Source organism: Nomascus leucogenys, chromosome 3, assembly GCF_006542625.1.
Source record: "Nomascus leucogenys isolate Asia chromosome 3, Asia_NLE_v1, whole genome shotgun sequence".
Taxonomy (NCBI): domain Eukaryota; kingdom Metazoa; phylum Chordata; class Mammalia; order Primates; family Hylobatidae; genus Nomascus; species Nomascus leucogenys.
In genome coordinates, this window is record NC_044383.1 from 10,994,661 (window position 1) to 11,017,624 (window position 22,964).

The 22,964-nt window shown below is 50.9% G+C and overlaps 1 protein-coding gene across 1 annotated transcript in view; it reads right to left on the minus strand.

Moving 5' to 3' along the window:
• Positions 1-652: 652 nt before the first annotated feature.
• The window catches only part of HTRA1 (HtrA serine peptidase 1), a 53,265-nt gene continuing 30,953 nt past the window's right edge, over positions 653-22,964 (minus strand). Inside the window, exons 4-9 of the mRNA XM_003255121.3 lie at positions 8,647-8,841; positions 8,131-8,163; positions 6,793-6,907; positions 5,409-5,466; positions 3,446-3,541; positions 653-1,369 (exon numbers count right to left, since the gene is read on the minus strand). Of these exons, the coding sequence (XP_003255169.2) occupies positions 1,201-1,369; positions 3,446-3,541; positions 5,409-5,466; positions 6,793-6,907; positions 8,131-8,163; positions 8,647-8,841 (666 nt within the window). The 3' untranslated portion in view covers positions 653-1,200. The remainder of the gene's footprint in view (positions 1,370-3,445; positions 3,542-5,408; positions 5,467-6,792; positions 6,908-8,130; positions 8,164-8,646; positions 8,842-22,964) is intronic.

The window sequence follows — 22,964 nt, forward strand, 5'->3', positions numbered from 1 at the left end:
GCTGTGCAAGTCCTCTTGGGTCAGCCTCCCAAACTTTTGGAAAACTTTCATGGAGATAAAGGTGCCTACAGCTGCTTCTAGCTGTGCCTGTTTGAGGGCATATCAAGGGGAGTCCTCCTCTAAACTCACCAAGGCTTAAGGCCTAGTTCTTATTTCACAACCCAGGACAAATGAGGTCAGCTGCAGCCGTGTGCATTCTGGGCCCATTCTGGGGTTGCATCCTGGTCTCCTGAGCTGTCTCCCTTTCAGAAAGAGACTTGGCTTCTGAACTGAAGCTCTATGGAGGGAGAGCCTGCGTCTTTCCTGCTCTCACTGACCACACACTTACAATGCCTGGCACAGAGCAGAGACCCAGAAAATCTTTGCTGACTAATTGCATGCTATATGAGGTCAACAGACTCTCTTTCATTTGACAAGCTCCGGACGCGAGTGCAACTGTCCTCAAGTCCTGCTTCATAAAGCCAGGGTGTCCGAGCAGAGTTGTTCATAACCCTAGTAAATCCCATGGGGTGATTTTGAAATAACTCATAAGACTAGGAGCTCAAACCTGCGTGGACAATGCAGTCTAATGAGGAGCCCACTGACACTAGAATCATTCCAAAAAGACTGCAACGAGCTGCTCTTGGGAAAGGAAAATAAGCACTACAGAAAGCAATGTGTAAGAAGTACTTTAATAGCTCAAACTCAGAGTCATCGTGCTCCCAATTCCAAAGAGATTCCTAAAAGAGGCAACTTTGGCCGTTTCAGAAGCCAGCGCTCACCCACCCGGGGTCTCTGTGCATTGACCTTTGGGTGCTGACCTGGAGAAAAGCACAAACATGACCAGTGCCATCCTGGCTCCCGTGGGGCTTCTTCTATCTACGCATTGTATCGACTGCATTAGTTGGACTAAGATGATGACTCAGTTAAAGGAGGAGACAAATGCTGACTGTCTAAGCAAGAATGGCCCAAGCTGGCAAGAAAAAGCACACTGCATACATAGGATACAGAAGGGCAGAGCTTCTGCCTGCGGATCTGCAACATTACATTTGTTTTGCCTGCAAACTATCAAGAAGGATTCTGTTGGCCAGAGAGTCTCCACTGAACAAACAACATGGCGGTCAAAAGTCTTGAGTGTCCTATTCCAGCAGCCCAGAGTCCTCATCCGTCATCCACGGGAGAGTCTTTGAGGGAAACATGAAGTCCAGCTCATGCCTCTGCCTATGGGTCGATTTCTTCGGGAATCACCGTGATCATGATGTCTTCATTACCCCTGCGGACCACCATGTTCAGGGTGCTTTCCCTTTTAATGACGTCACTGACATCATTGGCGGAGACCACGGACTGTCCATTGATGCTGATTATGACATCATTTTCCTTGAGACCACCACTGCAACACACAGGAAAACACAATGGCAATGTTTCATGTTTCCATTCCTCCTGGTCTGACTTTACATGGACAGAGGCACAGCTTAGAACCTAAAAGCCCAGAGCAAACAGGATTGGATGGTGGTGAACTTAGAATAATTCAAACCATCAGTGGGTCAGGCACGGTGGCTCATGCCTGTAATCCCAGCACTTTGGGAGGCTGAGGCAGGTGGATCACCTGAGGTCAGGAGTTCAAGACCAGCCTGGCCAACGCGGCGAAGCCCCGTCTCTAATAAAATTACAAAAAAAAAAAAAAAAAAAAAAAGAGCCATGTTTGGTGGTGGGCACCTGTAATCCCAACTACTCAGAGGCTGAGGCAAGAGATTCACTCAAACCCAGGAGGTGGAGGTTGCAGTGAGCCAAGATTGTGCCACTGCACTCCAGCCTGGGCGACAGAGTGGGATTCCATCTCAAAAAAAAATAAAATAAAATAAAAAATAAACCATCGGTAGATTGGATTGCTTTTTAAGGTTTTTTTTTAATAATGTTCTTTTCTCCCCACTTTTTTTTTTTTTTTGAGATGGGGTCTCAATTGTTGCCCAAGCTAGTCTCGAACTCCTGGGCTCAAGGGATCCTTCTGCTTCAGCCTCCTGAGTAGCTGGGATTACATGCATGTGCCATGATGCTGGGCTCCTTTTGAGATTTGTAGGCTAAATCATCCATTGTGTCCACTGTAGAAATGCCTACTAACACTTGTGTGGCCTTATGACCCCAAGGAGATCAAAGGTCAAGATTGACCCCAAAGTGGGGAAGGATGTACCAGGTACTATCTGCCACGTAGCATGACCACGGCCAACTTGCTTATAATGGGTATTGCAACTCAGAATGCAGTTCCTACAGGGGTGGGCGGAATGCTTCTGTTAAGAGGCACTTCCTTTGTGTGGCTGCCACTATACCTGTAGCTCTTATATAGGTCAGCATCAAAACGCTGTCACGGTCCTTCATGGGCTAGCACAAGGGTCTGCAAACTTTTTCTGTAAAGGGCTCCATAGGAAATATTTTAGGCTTTGCCATACATATGGTCTCTGTTGAAGCTACTCAACTCTGCTGTTCCAGCACAAAGCCACCATAGATGTCATAAACCAAATTTCAGTGGACACTGAAATTTGAATTTCATACAAATTTAACATGTCACAAAATACTATCCTTATTTCAGGATTTTTTCAACGATTTAAATGTTCTCACTCATAAGTGGGAGCTAAGCTATGAGGACACAAAGGCATAAGAATGATACAATGGGCTCTGGGGACTCAAGGGGAAAGGCTGGGACAGGGATGAGGGATAAAAGACTACAAATTGGGTTCAGTGCACACTGCTCGGGTGATGGGTGCACCAAAACCTCACAAATCACCACCAAAGAACTTACTCATGTAACCAAATACCACCTGTTCCCCAAAAACCTATGAAAATAAAAAATAAGTAAAAATAAAAATAAAATGCAAAAACTATTCTTAGCCCACAGCTCCATATAAAAGCAGGCAGTGGGCCAGATCTAGCCCCCAGGGCACATTTGCTGGTCCCTGGTCTAGCACTTTTCTCTGGATATTCCACCAGTACAGGTAACAAACCCTGATGGATGGTTGAGCTACTTCTTGTTATGTTACTTTGATATCACTTGGGTAATTTTTCTGGTATGGGCCTGTCAGAGACAATCTGGAAGACTCCGGGAGAAGAAGGGGCCCAAAGCCTAGAACAGGACCGCCACATGAGGGTTTGGGGACACTGTTCCTGAAACCCTCTCTCTGGCCAGCCAGGCCATCCCAGAGACTCATTACGAGTGTGCTATTGCTCTGTCCATCTGGAGGGTCCTCGTGGAGCAAGGACTTTTGAAGACAGAAGGCACCCTCCTACGGATGAGTCCTGGACCGAACCGGGTCGGAAGGCCTGGCCAGCAGGAATGACCAGCAATGTCCGACCACGTCTGTCGAGGATCAACACAATCATCTGAGCCAGTAGAAAAGGAACAGCCCTCCCTCTTCCTGCTACCCCCACAGGAACAAAAAGAATATTGGAAAAAGAGAAAATGACTCTAACTCACGCTTCTGCTGGGGTATCAGGAATTACTTCAATGATATACGCTCCTGAGGTCACGTCTGGGAAGTCCCGGTGCCGGTCCTTCAGCTCTTTGGCTTTGCTGCTCCAGAGAAAAAGCACCCGTGTGTTAGTGTGAAGAAACACCAGGCCTTCACCAGGCAAAACTCAGCTCTCACCAGTTCCCGTCTTCTCCCTGGGTCTAATGTAAAATTCCTCCAGGAGTTCTGATCCTATTTTAAAATTGCCTGTCTACCAGAGTCAAAGATTTACTTGGTAACAGCAAGGAAAGTGCTTTCATCATTACTATTATTTCGTTGTTTGTTTTTTTTTTTGAGACAGAGTCTTGCTCTGTCACCCAGGCTGGAGTGCAGTGGTACAATCTCAGTTCGCTGCAACCTCCATTTCCTGGGTTCAAGCAATTCTCCTGCCTCAGCCACCCGAGTAGCTGGGATTACAGGTGCCTGCCACCAAGCCTGGCTAATTTTTTATATTTTTAGTAGAAACAGGGTTTCACAAATTGGCCAGGCTGGTCTCGAACTCCTGGCACAATGAGTTGAAGAGCACTCTCTGCTCACCTTTGCCCAGGACACCTGCCTTAGATCTGCAACCTGGGTGCTCAAGTGATCTGCCCGCCTTCGCCTCCCAAAGTGCTGGGATTACGGATGTGAGCCACCGCACCCAGCCATCATCGTTATTATTTCTTAATTAATAGTAGCTATTACTAAGGAGTCAGTAAAGTATAGTGGTTGGCCTGGTTTGCAGCCCTAGCTCTACCATTTGCTAGCTGTGTGACCTCGGACAGTTGCTTAATCTCTCTGTGCCTTCATTTCCTCACCTGCAAAATGGGGATAATAACAGTACCCTACGACATGAGTTGTGAGGATCAGATGAGGTCATCCCAGTAAGGCACCTGGCATGTGACACATAGTGGCTGGCATCACTGTGGCTGGTGATCCCTGCCACCACTCCCTGATCCGAGCCTGGCCACACACCAGAAGCACCTGCGCTGTCATCCCCATCCTGAAGAGGAGGAAACTGAGGCACTCAGGGGTCATATCATTCCCAAGGTCACAAGGCAGGAAGTATCAGAGCAGGGCCAGGAACCCAGGAAGCTGGGCGCCAAGGGCCTACCATCTTTCCCTACATCTCCTAGTTCCAAAGGCAAACAACTGAGGGGACACTTTAACCTTGACAAGTGGCTCCATCTTCTGGAGTGCTAAGAAAGGGACCACCATTCATAACGTGTATCAAAATATATTAATACTTTCACAGTGAGTGAATCATTAATTCGTCATAGTAATGAACACACTAATCTATCTGTTACTATATTTTAGTCTTTACCTACTTTACCTCTGACAGTTTTAGCCATGCCAGGTGAGTCTACTACCAGGACTCATGAGATGACACCAGAATTTTTCATCCAGGTGAGAACACCAGGATGCCATGTGCCTGCCAACCACAGGCCGCAATTCCGCCAGCTCGGGGAAAACAAGCACATCAGTCATTCACTTCCCTGAGCTGGGCCTGCCCTGGCATTCCTGGAGCCGCGGCCCACGAGCTGCAGAGCAACGAAAGCAGAGTGCCCAGAGCTGCGGGAGGGGCTTGGGGCCCTCCTGGAATGTGGGTTTCAACAGAATGTGGGGCAAAGAAGACATGAGCCAGAGTGAATCAACAGCCCCACCACACACACACTGTTCAGGCCTGCCTTCAAAGAGGAGGACAGAACCTTCTACACCGGAGGGCCTGCTGCCAATGAAGAAAACCAGCTCAGAATGCAAAAACACAGGCTAAAACCAAAGGGACCAAGGCTAATGACCTGTCCTCTTTCCCGATGCTACTTCGTTATAAGCAGAAACTGAGATGTATTAAGGCAGCATAAGGTTTCTCTTTCAGGGGTGCCCGTGAGCACCTTCTGAAGTTCAGGTTTATTAAAATTTAAGACACAGACATGCATCCTGTTTACCCACCTGGACGTGAGTGACATCATTCGGATACCAATATACTTCTTCTTGGTGATGGCTTTTCCTGGTGAGACAACAAAGGGACAGCAGAAAGTCAGCCCAGTTGGTGGGGGTGCTGGGGACACCAGAGGCCGGGGGCCCAATCTCCCAGGTTGCAGGAAGGGCCACAGAAGGTGGCCCATGTACACTGAGGTTGCAGCTCAAATCCTGGTTTGGACCCCTCCCCTCTCGGGGACCTTGGGAAAGTCCCATCGTTTCAATTAATGGTCAGATACCTGGGCATGACCCTTAATTCCTCATGGCCTCATCCTGACAGCTGGCCCTTCCCCAAGCTTGCTCTACCCCCCATATATATCTGTCCCACCTCCACTGCCACCACCCTTGTCTGAACCCCCAGCATGTCTCATCCAGATGACTGGGAGAGCCCCTTAACCGGTCTCCAACTTCCAGCAACCCCTCCAGCAGACTCCCCCCAGCCATCAGAGTGTCCTTTCAGTGACATCAATCAGATCATGAACTTCCCTGTTCTTAAATGTGGTTACGTTGCAACCCAGGCCCCTCACCACGGCCTGCTGTGAGCCTGCTCGCCCAGCCTTGGCCAGCTTTCCACCTCGGGGAACTCCATGCTGTCACTGTGCTCCGGCCCTCCGGCCACTACAGGGGCCTTGTGCTCACTCAGCTATGCTGAGTCCTCTGTCTTTCCTTCTGGAGTGTTCCCCCTACATCCCTTCCCACTGGCTCCTCCTCACTCAGACCTCAGCTTGGAAGGCATTTCCTGGCCACACCATCTCCACCAGCTGCCCCTCCAGTCACTCCCTTGCCGGCCATCCTGATCCGTTTTCTTGGAAGCACTAATAGTATCTTATGTGTTTGATTATTTACTGTCAGCCTTCCCATCCCCCAACAGAACATAAAAGTCACACCAGCAAAGGCCCCAGTTGAGCCCCAGGCCCCAGTTGAGCTGTCCACTGCCAAGCTCCCTGCTTGACTTAAAGCAGATGGGGCAATAAACGTTTGTAGAATGATCTCCCTGAACCTGTTTTCTCATCAGCAAAATGGGACTAGTAGTTCCTAACTGATAGGGCAAAAGAATTAAGTGACATACATAAATAAAGTGAAATAATGTACAGAAGTCACCTAGGATCATGCCTGGCACATATTGGACTGACTCAAGTGACATTGTCCTGTGACATAATCAGAGGACAAAAATGGCGAAATGTCTGTGACCTTCTACCAGGGATGCAGTAATGTGCATTCCCGTTCACTTCTGGATCGGAGACGGCTGGGCTAGTCCTAGGGGCTGCCGCTTTTCCCTTCCCCAAGTCCCAAAGGGCAGCTGAGCTTCAGGCCCAGTCTCCGGAGTCCCCGGGCCTGTGTGGGCCTTGCCTACCTTTGGCCTGTCGGTCATGGGACTCCGTGAGGAACTTTTTAATCTTATCAGATGGGATTGCAAAGGAGATTCCAGCTGTCACTTTCAAAGTGTTAATTCCAATCACTTCACCGTCCTGAAAAGCAAGAAGGACACGGCTTACTGAATCGTGAAGCTTTACCGGCAGGTACACACCCAAAGAGAATATGCATGAAAGAATCCCTGAGCTATTTCAGAGATCGAAGTGGGGAGATGCAAGGAGGGGATCCCCGTTGCAGCAGGGAGAGAGGCATCAGGACACCCAGGCAGCGTGAGCCACGCGCAGCTGTGGAAGAATCGCACACACTCCAGGTCGGCACTGGGTGCTCACCTCACGGTAAGCACAGATAGTTTCAAATGCACGATATTATTTGCTCCTGTTTCACAAGGAATACGTTTCCAAAGGCTCAAAGTCCTTCAGGTGGCTGCCCACACCTTCCTGCTTCTCCCATTTCTAATGATCTTAAGATGACTCTGCTGACTTCAGGGGGAAACAACCCTAGAGCTTAGGACTGTCATGCTTCATTACCAGCAAAGCCATCTCCACTCCATCCCCAGGGTGCTGCGCGGGGAGGCAGAGGGCAGAGCTGGGAGCACAGCTGCCCCTCTGCTGGGAAGGGAAAGCTGCCAAGCGGGGATACATCACTCCGTGCACACTTCCCACGAGTGCTGAGATGTCAGTACCTGACGCCAAGGCACCATCTAGGAGGTGCCATCACACTGGGCCTTGCTAAAGACAGCCCCTATAAACGGCCCCGGAGCTGCCCTCTAGCTCTGATGGTCTGTATTCTAAGGCTTCACTTTTTCTGCTCAAGTATTTAACGGTAGACTTAAGTGATATCTTTGTGGGTGGGTAACTCCTCCTCATTCCAGCCAGGCCTTAAGGGAGGATTCCTGGCCAAGGGAAAGTGTGTATGAGCCCAGCCGGCTCCTTCAGCAGCCCAGGAGATTTAATTCAGAGGAGGTGCTTTCGGTGACTGGCCAGCACTTTTGGTGACCTTCACCTTACTCCTGCATTGGCCCTGAACTTCACGGTGTTTACCTGTAACTCTGAGACACAAGTGTGTTCTCTGGCATCACATTTCCAACCCTCACCTCCAGCCTGCCTTACTCTTTCCAGAAACAATCCGTAGGGTCATTTGCAAGCATGCAGTACATTTACAGAGCCATTTTAAAGGAATTTGATAACACGCTTTGGCAACCTTATGTTTGAAAAGACCCCCTGCCTCAAAAACAAACAAACAAAAACAAACAAACAAAAAAAAACAGCGTGTATACAGATAAAAACAAATGACCTAACATAGGTTTAAAAGACCTTACCAGGTTCACTAACGGGCCTCCCGAGTTTCCATACTGCAATTAAACAGAAATGAAAAGGTTACAAATTGTGTCATAACATGGTCCAATCTATGTCCCTGCCTGGCCGTTTTCTGAGCACGGTGCCTAGAGTGGGGGGCATGATTCTTCTCTGAGACTCATTCCCATTAACCTAATATTTTGCTGGAAAAAAATGACCTTAACAATTTTCAGAAAGTTTTAGAGGTGCCATAAACAGGGAGATTTCCTCTCTGAAGCCCAGAAGCCAGCTGCAATCATCCTAAAGCACCCAACACAACTTCTTCCTCCTGGGAGGAGGCTGGCTGTCCACCTGCTCCAGTGTCACTGAACCCGCCGTGTGACCCCTGCCGTGCTGCTGGCACTAGAATCCACATGGCTTGGTCTAGTTCCATCCCTTCACGCAGACTACAAGAGAGTCAGGGGCTGAGACCTAGGCTGACTCCTCTCCTCTGGCAAAACCCTGCCCCAGTCCCCACCCACAGAGGGACAGAGGCTCACGTTGATGATGGCGTCGGTCTGGATGTAGTCCATGTCTGAGTTCCGGAGCCCCAGCTCTTTGCCGCCTCGCTGGGTGGTGCTCACGATCCCGGTGGTGACTGTGTTTTGAAGGGAAAACGGGCTTCCGATGGCGACCACGAACTCTCCCGGCCGCAGCTCGGAGGAGCGGCCAAGCAGCAGGACAGGCAGCTTGCCCTGAAACCACAACGGCTGGCGTTGCTGAGTTGGTTTAATTTAACCAAATGGGTAAAGGCACAGATACCATGGAAAATCAAGCAGGGGCAGTGACGGGCCATTTGGAAACACCAGGCCCGGTGGGGAACTGAGCTCACGACTGACATCCCTTTGCTGCGGGCAGGACCGGATTTCCCTCCCACCTGTAATCCACACATTGCAAGCTGTGCAGGAGCCAGTGAACACTGAAGCCACACACACACCAAGGGAACCGTGGGGAGGCAACTGGAGGCCAAGTCGGGGTCTCATCGCATCTTGAAGCTATCAGCACAGACTCACTCTGAAACCTTGAGGCCAAGAGACAGAGGAAGACAACATGAATTTAGAGTTTGGGGTGAGACTGCCTGGGGCAGCCCTAGAGAACCAAGCCCCAGGGAAGGATCCCAAGCTACAGGCGATGAAACCTGCCCTGACTCATCATGTGCACATCCGTCCTGAGGCCTGGAATATTTGGGGTGCTCTGCGGGCAGGAGTTGCACTGATTCAGGTGCACGCCTATGCTGAGTACAGGGCCACACTGGTCAGTGGCAGGGATGGAGCATGGGGACAGCAAGGCCTCCAGGACCCAAGACAGCAAGACCCAATAGGTGGGCTGTCTCTCCTCTCCTGAAACGGCCCTCCGCCAGCCACCTGTGCTCCCTGGTCTGGGCGGGCTAACTGGCCAACTCCAGAAACCCTGATCTCCAGTGTCCCACAAAGGCCAGGCAAAGCCAGGAGTCCCAAAAATTCTGCACAATAAAATGGAACAGAAGCCAGCTCCAGGGTCACCCAGGCGAAGGAGCTGGGGGGAACCACAGAACGGCCTCCCTAGCTCTATCAGGGAAGGCATCGGGGCCCCTTCCCTCTCTGCCTTCCTCGGAGCCGAGCAGACCTCCCGAGTTCCTTCAGCCTTTATTCACTTAGAATGAGCAGCTGCCCTGAACAACATGGACCAGGCCCAGAAAGCAGAGAGCCACCCCAGCCCTCGTGGGAACTGCAACTCCAGAGCCTCACGTTTGTCTATCTCAACAAAGAAAGAGCCAGGGGACCAGTGGGGTGGGACAGGTGGAACCCAGGGGTTACTTGAGCCATCTCCTCCGCCAGGGATGGAGCAGACACTAGCTGATGAGGTGGGGTGACCACCATGCCCATTTAACAGATGAGGAAACTGAGGCTCCAAGAGTCTGGGTGACTTGAGACAGAGCAGGGATTGAAACCTGGCACTGGGACCAGAAAAACAGACTCTCTCGTCCACTACACAGTGCCACGCCACGCCACAAATCTCCCCCAACACACACCAAATAAGGAAGGTGCTGGGTGAGAAAGCTCACAGAGGGAGAAAGGGATATGAAGACAGAGTCCAAGACCTAAAACTGACTATACGAGACTGAGGAAGAGGAAGGTCCCTCAGATCACAGATACCAAGAGGACCAGGAAAGCACTGTCCATGGTCAAGAGCACACACCTGGGGCCAGGCTGCGTGATTTAGATCAGGACCTGAGCTTATGACCACTCAGGTCCTCAGTTTTCTCATCTGGAAAATGGGACCAACCTACAGCTACCTCAGTGGTCCACTGTAAGAACGAAGCAACTTAAGATCTGAACAGCTCTTTGAATACCCGCTGGCTCCTGTAAGCATCATCTAGGTGTTGGTTTTGCTGTGAGCATCTGGGCCTGTGCAAATCCAACAGCGGGAACCACCAACCACCTTTCCACAGCCAGCCCGTGTCACCCAGCCATGGTAAAGGTCTGCCCTGACAGTGGGTGACCCTTTCCCTGTGGGGCTGCCTGAGGCTGCAGCGTGCAGGGCAGCTGCGGGGAGGTGCAAGCCTGCAGCATCCCTACTCAGCCCCACACTCACTTCCCACACTCCTCAAGCTCATCAGCATCCAGGAGCACACCAGCGAGCTCAGCGCAGCCTGTTTACTCTGGGCCTGGGCCAGTAGCCCCTGCCAGGCATGACTTCAGCACTCATGGCGTGCAGGCGGGGCAGAAGGCAGGGCTGGGATGTGCACTAGGCCACGCCGGTGGAGGTCCACCAGGGATACTGCCATCACTTCAGGCCCTGGACTGGCTGGAAGACCAGGCCTTTGAGGCCTTCGGGGCTGGGCGTGGGACAGGTAAAGGGACGGGGTGGCACAGGTTGCTGAAGCGGGGTGGCCTGGCCGCCCAAGGAGACAGACAGGACGGAGGAGGTCAAACTCAACTCAGGAAGGGGGCCCAGCAGGCGTCTGCTTCACCACACATTGAAAACCCATCAGAAAGTTATGAGGCAGGGCTTGCTGTGGGGATCCTAATTCACATCTAACTCATCCCCTATCCTTACCACCCATCGGCGCCTCCTAGAAAGGGAGGCAGGCCCAGGCTCTGTGTCTCAGGAGACCTCAGAAGGCAGAGAGACTGAAAGGCAACTCTCCTTCCAGCTCTTCTTTTCCACCGTCTGAGCTCAGGCCCAGAGGATGCAGCAAGGAGACAAACAGTTTTGCAGAAGCTGTGAGGCTGAGGCGGGGGAGCCCCCGGACAGGGATGGAGGCTGCAGGCTGCTTGCCCATGGGCGCTGCTCCCCTTGCTCCCAGGGAGGGCCAGGCCTCTAGAGGATGCTGCCTGCTGCCGAAAATGGGGCCCAGAGCCCCCCGTGGGCAAGCCTGGCTCAGTCACACTTGGGTGACCACATGGGCTTCGACAAGATGGACACCCGTGATGTGAACCCAGGCAGTCTCCCCAGAAACCAGTCCTCACCTGAACACAGACGAGGAAATGTGGCTACATAAGTGGCCATTTAGGCAAAGGCTGCACCAATGGGCACCACCAGTGATCATCTCGTTTACATTTTTATCCACTCAGACGTTTCCTAGCTCATGAAGGGCAACCCTAAGACAGAAAAAAGCAAGCAGACACATGCGGCGGAGTGGGAAGGGGTCTCACATTGTAAACCCTGGATTTCTGTGAAAGGAGTAAGCCTTTGCCTGGCAGGTGACAAAGTACTCTCACGGCACCCTTAGGAGTTGAGCTATATTTTCCCCCCATTTTAAAGATGTGGATACTGAGGCTCACAGATGGGGGCACTTCTCACAGGCGATGGGCAACCTGGCTAAACAAAAGAACAGGCTTCCCAGCTCTCAGACCCACACGCCCAGGACATGTTCACCCAGAATTCCAGTCACAGGCAGAAATCTTTGCAAGGGAATGATGTGTTGCAGAGATGTTGACCAGGCCAGATTTATGGCTCTCCATGAGGTCAAACTGCCTTTTGGGGGTCACGGCCCCAGCTCCCCACAGGAGCCACTGGCTGCAGGAGCATCAGGCCCCTCAGCTCATTCCAAAGCCAGGTGGGGCCCATTCTCAGCCGTGAGCCTCACCTCGAGTCTGTCTGCTCAGCAGCTATACCTCTGCTGGCCAAATTCCTACTCGGTAATTGAGCATTTAATTCCATAGCTGTCTAGACATCAGCTCCACGGGGGAATGTGGAAGAGATGCAGCACAGATAAGGCTGGAAGCGCATAGCCACAGGCGCCGTGAAGCCCCGCGGGACCCACGCATTCTGAGTCCAAGGCCTCTGCACTGCTGTCCCCAGGCTGGTTCCCGCGCCACTCACAGCAAAGCACCTCTGAGTCTCCCTTTAAAGCAGCACCAGCCACAGGCCGTCTTGAAGGTGGCAGCTCCTCTCCTTGGCCACTTCACCATCTCCCTGGGGCCCCACAGTGAGCCTAGAAGTAAACGGGGCAAACATCTGTCCTCCACTGACAGATGAAAAGGCCAAGGGGAAGAGGAGAAGAAAGAGGGCACGCAAGTCCCGCCCCTCATGCCAGATCCTCACACTGCTGGGCGGAAAAGAAAATGCAAGCGAAGTGTGGGCATGACAGCAGTGAGGGGGCAGAAACAACCCATGGCTGCTCTCACAGAGCCCAGGCGGAGACCCCAGGTCCCCCAAATGAGCTTGTAGCTCAAGTTTGGCGCAAGACCTTTGGGGACGACAGTCTTTCTGCAGTGAGCCCAGCAAAGGCCAGTTGTCACAATCTCAGGAGCAGGGAGCCTGGGAGGCCAGAAGAAGAGAGGGGGCATCTAGAAGAAAAACGTCCACTGGCCCCCAGCCTGCAGGGACTCACAATGCTAAATAGTGTCCTCTTAACAGAGCCAGAAGCCTCTCAACAGAGGGACTTTAGGAAGACACGAATCCTCTAACGTCCTAGGCAGCCACCCAGGTAGATGTAGAAACAGCTCCAGTGAGGGTGTCAGAGTCCTGGCCATGAGCTCCAGGTCTCCCCACCGTATCTATGTAAATTACAAAGTCCTAGCCATAGGCAGGATGCTGGCCAGGTAGTGGGAGTAACGCTAACACCTTGGAAGAGGCTGCCGCACAGCGTGATTAAAGATGGCTCTTACCATTCACGCAGATTACAACCAACAGACAAACAACAAGCAGGCCTGGCAGCATCGTTCACAAAACACTGCCTCCGTGAAAGAGAACTCTCTCAACAACCATTCAGTGAGTGTCTCCTGTGTGCTTGGTGCAGGGAACACACGATTAAGAAAATCCACCCTTGCGCTCTAGGCTTTTGTCTCATGGGCAGAGACACAAACAAGCCACCAGGACACAGAGCAGGAAGAAAACACAAAGTCCACCTCCCTCACCAGGGGCAGCTCAGCCCAGAGTCTTCCATAAGGGCCAAACACAGACCAGCACTAAAAATAGTCTGTGTGTATCAATTAGGGTGTTTTCAATGGCAAGTGACAAAAAAAACAACTCCAAATGGAGTATGTAGAGTAGACATCTGTCCAAGGGCTGGGTGGTGCCAGGGTGATAACTCAAAGGCTCACAGACAGCATCAAGACCAAGGCTCCTTCCTTCCCTCCAACCAATCAACCTCAGCCTGTTCTCACAGCCACAAGACGGCCACCACCATTCCAGACATCACATCCAGACATGACTGTGTCCGTGACCATGCTGTGGAAGCATCTCTTCAGAAGAGCAAAGTCTCAAAAGCGCCCTGGCACTCTCCTCCTCGTAGGTCATCAGCAGTGTCCAATCAAGCAGTGACCTCAGCACCCACTGGATGAGGGAACGTGGCCCCCCTAACTGCATTGGACCCTGCGGATTTGCCTGAGTCAGGAATGAGGTGGAGTCAGGGGTGGAACTAAAACAAACCCAGGGCTCTGCCAGCAGGGAAGGAAGTTGGAGGGTGAGCAACCATGAGTGTCATCCAAAGCCTGGGGAATATGGTTCATTTTAAGAGAAGATCCTAATACCAGCACTTAACAATGTTTAGAAAAGACTCTATAAGTCCATACTCCTTCATGCATGTTTTTGTTTGTTTGCTTGCTTGTTTGTTTGGCAGGGTGGAGCAGGAGATGTCTGCTAATCTGCTTAAGAGGAAAACAATGGTCACAGCAGTTCCGTGGTGGTGACAGGCAGGTTCAGGTGATGGGAGCAGAGTCTGGCCAAGGCAGGGAAACCACTCCTAGGGCGCATGTCCAGCATCTTCCCAGAGCTTCTCCTGCTCTGCCAGGTATGCAGCCTTCACGACCCACCACCCTGTGGATGGGCAGGATGGCTTCACAGCCATTCTGCTGATGAGGGGACTGCAGGCCCCACAGCAGGTGGGGGTGGTACCGGGACAGGGACCCTCCCTGACCCCAACCTCCACTCCAGGTGTTCTTCTCACCGGCCCGCTCCCCAGTTCCCAGATGCTCAGGGCACACAGCGGCCAGCAGGGAAACAGCTGCCCTTGTGCCCCGGATCACTCCACAGGGACAGGGGACCAGACTGGGTATAACACAGAGCAGGGCAAAGGGGAAGTTTAGGAAGAATCCAAGCAGGGGCCCACCACAGGAAGGGAGGGGAGGTCGGTGCACGCAGCCTCAGCTTTGGGGGCACTACCTGTGGTGTGAGTTCCATAACTGAACCACAGATGAACCATAACTGCTGGAACTCCCCCAGGGCAGAAAAGCTGGGCCTGTGCTGAGTGAGGCCCCCAGGCTGACAGCGAGCCTTGAGCTCATTCTCCAGGATCAACCAAAGTGGGGCAGAAGCGAAAACTTAGGCAAAACACCTATGTGTATATGCGTACATGCACACACACACGCATACATTACCCCCTCAGGCTCCACATATGCTGGGAGAACACTGTCCCACACAGCAGGACATCTGGGCTGGGTCTTGGTCCTATATTAACTCAGTCTACGACCTTGGACCACTTGATTAGCTTCTCTGGGTTGCGGTTTTACCACCTCTAAAATTAGGGAGTTGAGCCCAGTGATCTCCAATGGTCATCTCAGCTCTGACCATTAGCTATTCTTTATGGAAAACCTGGTTGCTTTCCAAAAAATCCATTAGCAGACAATAGTTAAATGGGTACAATCCAAACAGGCAACAGCGTCCCTAATAAATCCCTTTCTTCATACAACTCCCCAAAGGGGTCAGATGATCCCCACAAACTTATACCGCTGCAAGAGGAGGGGGGATTCCTAGAATTCTCCAGATGCTGGCTTGGCCAGTAATCTTTCATAGAGGACTGTGAAAAGAAATGACCCATCAGTATTTCAGCTTCCTTCCATTCAGGGTTCTGCCTAGTAGCACTTGAGTGCTCATTCAATCTCATTCCCTGAAGCTTGGAGAAAAGAAAAATAAAAAAAACGAATAACACCAAAACCAAAGAAAAAGTTGGCAACTCTTTTTCAACCTAATAAGCCAAGTCAATTACTTCTTTCTCTCCTTTGAAAATTACTAAGTGCTCCTGAGTTACAAAAATATTTTTGTTGCTGAATCTGCAGAATCCACTGCATCATTTCCGGAGGCTGGGACTTCCAGGCTGGTCCTGTGTTGGTTCAAGTTTGCTTCAAAGGCTAACGTTGCAGCAACTGGCTGGGACTCAACTGAGTGATTCAATGTGCCTTCTGGAAACAGTTATGCTAACCTTTCATTTTCTTTAAAAAATATGCAGTGGACAAAATAGCACATCCTCCATACCCAGCAAGAAACAGTGCCATAGAACTTGCACACCTCCTAAGGAAAATCAAACCAGGCCACAGAAGGGTTGTTTAGGGGGGATGTCAGCATCCAAAGACTTGCTTGAGGGACTGAGCCAAGCTGGGTAAGGAGGGAAATGAGCACATGGGCAGGGGAGGAACTGTGAAAAAGGGCGGGTCAGTGGACTGTGGACTCAGATGAACCAAAGATTTGCTGACTTGGGCTACTAAGGGGCAGGACCAGCTATAAAATTAGCAGAGCCCAGTGCAAAATGCAAATGCGGGCTCCTTGTTCATAAAGCATACAGAAAGCACTGTTAAAGGTACTAAAAGAGAAAGCTTTTTCCTTTCTTCCACATGCTGTCTCTCTCCACCTATCACAGTGTTTTTGATTTGCTAGTTATTACTGTGGTTATTTATGGGACAGTGAGCACAGACACCGGAGGCCTCACGACTTGGCCTTGTGCCTACCAGCCCCTGGACCTCGGATTGCGCCCTGGCTGGGGGTGGGGAAGTCGAGCCAAGCATCTTCCCTAGGGGCCCACTCCTCCAACACATGGATAATGGATGACCCCAAGGACACTGCCGCTTCTTTGTCGGGTGCATTAGATACCTGGATCAGAGTGGGAGTGGCTTGACCCTGCCCAGTCGCCCACAGAACAACCACGGCATCATCAGCCTGAGCCCTGCACCACCAAGATGTTACGTGGTGCCCAGGCTGGAGCCTAGAACTGCCCTGTGCCTACACCCCTTCCAGGGATGGAGGGTAGCAATGACCCCTGCATAGAGACAGGGAAGGGAAGAAAGTCAGGTGGGGCTGGAGGTCTCAGGGGACCAGGGAGTGGGGAGGCAGTAGGAGGAATCCAGCCTGAGCTAAAGCCCCAAGTTCCCTGAGCATGCTCCATTAGCTCATAGGGCTTTATTCACAAAAATACAAATTCAAAGATAAAATTAAAACAGCGAGCTTAGGGCACAGGCCCTGTGAGTAGACGGGTCACATGCCCATGCAGCTGGCTCTTCCAACTTCTCCAGACAGGGAGGCGGTAGACCAGGAATTCTCCAGATGCTGGTTTGGCCAGTAATCTTTCACAGAGGACTGTGTAAAGCAATGACCCATTGATATTTCAGCTTCTGTTCAGGGTTCTGAACAGCTTCAGAACCCTTCCGTTCAGGGTTCCATTCAGCTTCCCTTCAGGGTTCTCAACAGCTTCAGAACCCTTCCTTTCAGGGTTCCACTCAGCTTCTGTTCAGGGTTCCGAACCCTCAGGATGGGAGCAGGTGGACCGGGGTGAGAAGCTTGGGATTCAGATTAGAGAAGGTGAAGGTTATCAGTGATCACAAAGTCAAGGATGGTTGCAGTGAGCAGAAGAGCCAGGGCAGGAGGGATGTGCCAGACGGGCACTGAGATCACCAACATATACACAATGAGAAGAACGGTGGGACCAAGTCGCCATCATGTTTCTCCAACTGACATGTGATTACCACTGTCTAGGGAGGGGAGTAGAGAAGGTAGGATGGATGGGAGGGCAGCAGGGTAGAAGGGGTTCAGGTGGGAGAGATCAGATAAATGGGGAGATGAAGGCAGAAAAAAGGAAAAAGAGAAGGAGAAGAAGAACAGAGGACAGTGTGCAAAAACAGAGAGAGAGAGAGAGCACAAATGAAGAAAATGGAACGACTTTCCTCCTCGGTGTTTACGAACACCACCAAAACATTTAGTCCCCTTCACTCTATATCAGATGTTTGCCATTTCCAATATTCCCCTACCCTTTGGTGTTTAAACCACAAAATGTCAACAGTGCTACATGGGGGCCCAACAGCTAATGACTGTATATATTCATGGCATCCAGAGGAGGAATAATATTGTCTTGGTCAAGTCTAACTTGTGTCTCCTCCATACATCAGCCCCTTTGATCCGTCCCCTTTCATCCACCAACTTCAGAGTGGCTGATGCTGCTACAACAGCATGTGGCCATGGCAGATGCTCCATAAATATTTACAAAATCAATGAATAAGCAAATAAATGAAAGAATGAACCAGCCAGGTCTTAAAACATCCATTAGGATCTTAAAATTAGGTAATAACTGGGGTTAGCCAAGGCCTGGCACTTGGGTCTGGGTAACTGACTGGGTAACTGATGCAGCCTGCTTTTCAGCTGTCTATAGGCTATAAAGCTCAGGGCTCAGGGAGGCAAAGGGAACAGCTTGTATCTCCCGGCTGTCATGGTGGGCAGGTGCTCAGTCCTACTCTATTTGGTGGGCTCAGAGTCCAGCACACAGCAGCCTCTCAGCATCTGCTGAACTGCACTGAAGGCACTCTGGCTTCTCATTACCCATAACCACAAAGAGCTTCTTTGAGCCCCATATGCAGGGAAGTTGCCCAGGATGTAGCATTCTTTTCAGATTTATTTTAAGATGTTTAAAACATGTATAACCTCTTCTATATAAGAATAATTTGATATGGTCAATGACAAAGGGCGTTTTATAATAAGTTAATTCAATATATATTTACGACATAAAATGGGAACACAGGGAAGGCCAGTGGTTTCTGTGAGCTGCCTGGTAGATAAAGCAAAGAGGGAAATATCATGAGTCACATGTTCCCATTATCAGATTCTGGTGCTTTGTTTAACGAAAGGAACTGTTAATTCACATGTTTATTGGGATAATTAGTCTTCAATTCACCAGAAGGTCTTATTTCTGTCTTGCCACAGAAAGAGATCTGGATGGCTTTAGGAAACCAGCTATGGAACTGCATCAATGCTGCTATGATTGAGAGGTGATTGTATCATTGTGAATCTTTGTGCTTTCGGACTCTTGGGAGACTGACTACTTAAGACATTGGAGCTTTCCAGAGTGTGAGTAGGAACCCCAAAGAACCAGAACCAACAAGAAATGAGACAACACACAGAGAAACTAGCTAACCAGAAACTTGTTCTGGAGGGTTCTAATAAACTCACGAGGAAATGACAGTTTGCAATTAGTCCAAGATCCAGGTTCTGCAGGCTGAGCAGAAGTGGGAAGTTAAGCAACTCCATCTGCAACTCTTGTCACCCAACTTGTTTCCTTGGCTGGCTCTCACTGTCCTTTCCATCTCAGCTTAGATGTCACTCCCTCAGATAAGATTCCCTGCCTACACTATCTACTGTCTTTGCAGCCCGATTCCTTCTACCCCTTCACTTGTTTGCTTCATGCACTGTACTTATCGCCATATTTACTTTACTTCACCCGTTTCCCACACTAGATCTTAAGCCCCATGGCTTTGCCCACTGTTGCTGCATCCTCAGCACCTAATAAGTATTTGGCCAAAACAGATGTTCAACACACATTTATAAAATCAGGGAATTAACAAGGAATCACTGAAAGAATGAACAAACTAGACCTTGAAAGATCCATTAGGATCTCAAAATTGGATAATTGCCAAATAGCTTGGAATTCTGACAAACTCCTTTCTAGCAATGTCACAGAGAAATGGACAAAAATAAGGCCTCCCTCTGCTTCTTGTGGCAAGACCAAAGCTTCATCTCTGCAAAAAAGCACAATCTCCGGCAAAAGAAAGGGCAAACAAAATCAGCTTCTCTTCCTGCTCCCCTCGGCCACCTAGTGCTTCTCTTCACTGGGTTCTTATGAGCATTCCTGCCTCCAGCCACTTTCAGCTCCTCTAGGACAAGGTGTTAATTGCCTACCACTGGGGTTGGCAATTTTTTTCCTGTAAAGGGCCAGGAAGCAAATATTTTTGGCTTCATGGGCCATGTGGTCTTCATCCCAACTATTTAACTCTGCTGGTGCAGAGTGAAAGCAGCCATACACTCTACCTAAATAAGTGAGCATGACTGTGTCCCAATAAAACTTTATTTACAACAACAGATAGAGGGCCAGCTTTGGACTACTGGCTGTAGTTGGCCAACCCTGGACTCTAACACTCTGTCACACACTTGATAAACTGTCAAATGGAAGCAATTTGCATTCCTCTCTCAATGAAGAGGACAGGAGACATTCCTAAACAAATCCAGTCCCAACAACTTGGGAACTGCTTTTTCAGAACCATAAATAATAGTCTTAACCCAATTCCCTGAAAAGAGAGTGCCAGAGTGAAAAAAGGCATTACCATATTAAGAGAAAAATATAGCCAAAGAATTTCCTTGACAATCAACTAAGTTCTTGAATCCGGGCCAGAGAACACACAGGGGATCCAGTTCGGAGAGTTTGGGGAACTGAAACGTTTCCCATGCCAGAAGGAGCTGCAATCAAGAGCTTAGGAGCCACGTCCCCACCCGCCTCTGGACAAAGCCTGGCACTAAATAAAAGCCAGCTTCTACTTCTCTGTCTGGCTTCACATTCCCTCATGAAATATTGATTCCTGTCCCCCTAAAAATGGTAAAAATCAATACGGTAATAGAAGCCTCATAACGTCAACACCGTCTGTGGCATCATTAGCAAATGCAATGGTAGCCCTCAGAGTTCTCGGAGAAAAAGAAGAGACCACAAAATGCGCAGTACAGAAGGAGTGGGGGGAAAGAATCCAAAATGGAAAAACACAGAAACAAGAGGGGAGCTGGGGCAGTGCGATGTGCATTCCAGGCTCCCAGGCGCTTCCTTCATGAGGATGAGTGACAGATGACTCCAGGAGAGGGCAGCGGGTGAGCCCAGGCCCTGCGTTCTGATTCGCTTTTGGACGAGCTCAGGCCACTGACTCAGTGCGTCTGACCGTCAGGTTGCCTGAGGAGAACCGGCATGAGTCACGGCAAGCACCACCCCACTCCACTCCCGGGCCACTGCCACGTCCCGGGGGGCTGCCTGAACCCCCTCACTCAGCTGACTCAGGGAAGATTCGCCGTGTGCAGGGCCAAGTTCTGGTGGCCTGGTGAACAGTGGCCTGCTCAGCAGCTCCTGGGACATGTAAAAGGCCCCAGGCCCCTCACCCGCAGTGACCCCCCTCTGAACTTGATGAGGATCAGGGGTGTCAGCCTTCCTTCTCGCTGCACCAGCCAGCTCAGCAGTTAAGAGGACCCTCTGCAGACACAGCGGCCCCAGCGCCCAGAGGGCTCCCTCTCTGGCCACTTCAAACAGGTCTGTGGGCGCCATCTGGCCTGAAGGTGGCCGGGGGGCTGGGGGGGTGGCGCAGGCCTACAGGGGAGGGAGGAAAACCACCTCACAAGCCTCAACAAGGCCGTTTTCAAATATTTACCTGGTTGTTGGCGTCAGGGAAAAGCACCCACAGGAAAGCTCACTGTTTCACCTGCACTTTCCGTTACCAAAGACCACAGACCTGCCGTAGCCCTGACAGGACCACACGTCCATCAAACTCCAGGCAGGCAAAGCGGCGAGGCAGGGGTGTCTGCAGCCAGCCTGCTGCAGGGTCATTTCCTCATTGAATATAGGAAGGAAGCTCGATGCGGGAGCCCCGGGTGCCTTCCCCTCAATTCCATCCATGTGGCGGATGCCCTTGCCTCCTCCGAGGCAGACAGCTGTGAACGTCCTACTCGGAACAAGGTTGCCAAGCACCTCCTACCTGAGGGCCAACCAGCCGGATGTGCCCCCAACCCTGCAGTCCAGCTGCAGAGATGAACTTCATTTGACAAATGAGTGAGGCGACTCTAAATTGTGATAAATAGACGAGGAGGGAAAAACCAAGAGTGGAATGCAGTTGTCCCTGGGGTGATGTGTCCCCAAAATGAGGCAGTGGGGTTGAGGGGACTGGGGCATGAGGCGCTACCTCACACCGCAGGGTGGGGAGAGATGTCTAAGGCAGAATTTAATCAGAGGCCTGAAGGACGGGAAGGTTGGCTGCATGAGGAGCTGGAGAGGGGCGCTCCTGGGAGGGGAACAGCCAAGGCCCCAGGGGACAGCCCTGGCCTGTGGGAAGCAACCAAGGAAGGGGTGTCTGAGCAGAGCAGGTGGGGGTGGAGAAAGGAGGGAGGAGAGGAAGGGGAGGAGGGTCAGAGAGAGGGAGGGGTGCCCAATCAGGTGGGGCCCTCAAGGTCCTGGTAAGGAGTTCAGATCTCTCTCAGAACAGCAGGATATCTGCAAAGGCTGTGTATAAAATGGGAAGGACATGATTCCAAAGATGCTTTTCTCCAAGTTTCTTAATCAGCACAGCTGGACAAATAGCTGTAGCTAAAGTAACTTTCCCTCCTACCTTCTTCAATACATCCCATTACCTCTGCCTTGTACTCCAGCCTGAAGAAACCAAACTGCTCTCTTTTTACTTTTCTCTCTCCCTGTCCCCACACCTGCCCCCAAACTGCTCAGGAAAAAAAACCCCACAGGGACAAAATGCCACCATTGGATGAAAGCTTGACATATGCTGCACACAGCCAGTGGCTCATGTTAAACACATTTGGAAAGAGTTTGTAACTGAAGCTGAACTAGTTTGCCCTCAAAGCTGCTTTCTATTAACATGTTTACACGCACACTGTCCCGACTTTCTGCAGCTGGGATTCCCTCCCCAGGCAGGCTGGCCCCAGTCGTGGGTCCCAAGGAAAGGGGAGTTTCAGATTTGGGCAGAAGCATGGAAACAGATGCCCGGCCGGGGCTACGGGTGGACACCTTCTCCCCTCCTGCTTGGAGGGAGACAGCAGGGCAGGCAAGAGGGGGCTGGTCCGTGAGTGTCTCCCAAAAGCTCTTCCGGGTCCCAAGACTCAGCAGGAAAAGTGAGCGCACACGTGTCTGCTCAGCAGTGAGAAGCAGAAAAGGAGTCATTTGGTCACAAGCCCAGAAACATCTCTGGCAACTTCAAGCCACTGGAGATGTGAGGGGAGCTCCAAGAATGGGAGGAAAAGCAGATATTAAACTGGACTCAGAAAGTGCAAGAACTCAGGCAGTGCTGGGGGCTCAAGAGCAGGGGCTACAGCAGCTTCACCATGTTGGTCTCTGTGGGTGGCATCCAGCTTCACTTTGGGATTCCAAGGGGAGCCTCTGCTTGCCCTAACTTGGTCATGTGTCCACTCTTTGGCCACAGAGGGTAGGACACCATGACCGATGGTCCTACCTACGCTGTCCGATGACGGAGATGTGAAATGCTGGCTGCTGCTGCCAGAAAAAGGGGTAGGTGGGTGGCAAGTAGACAATGGTAATTTTTATTTCACTGAAAGTCTCAAGAATATCACGTTTACAGCCACGCAGTGGCTCACACCTGTAATC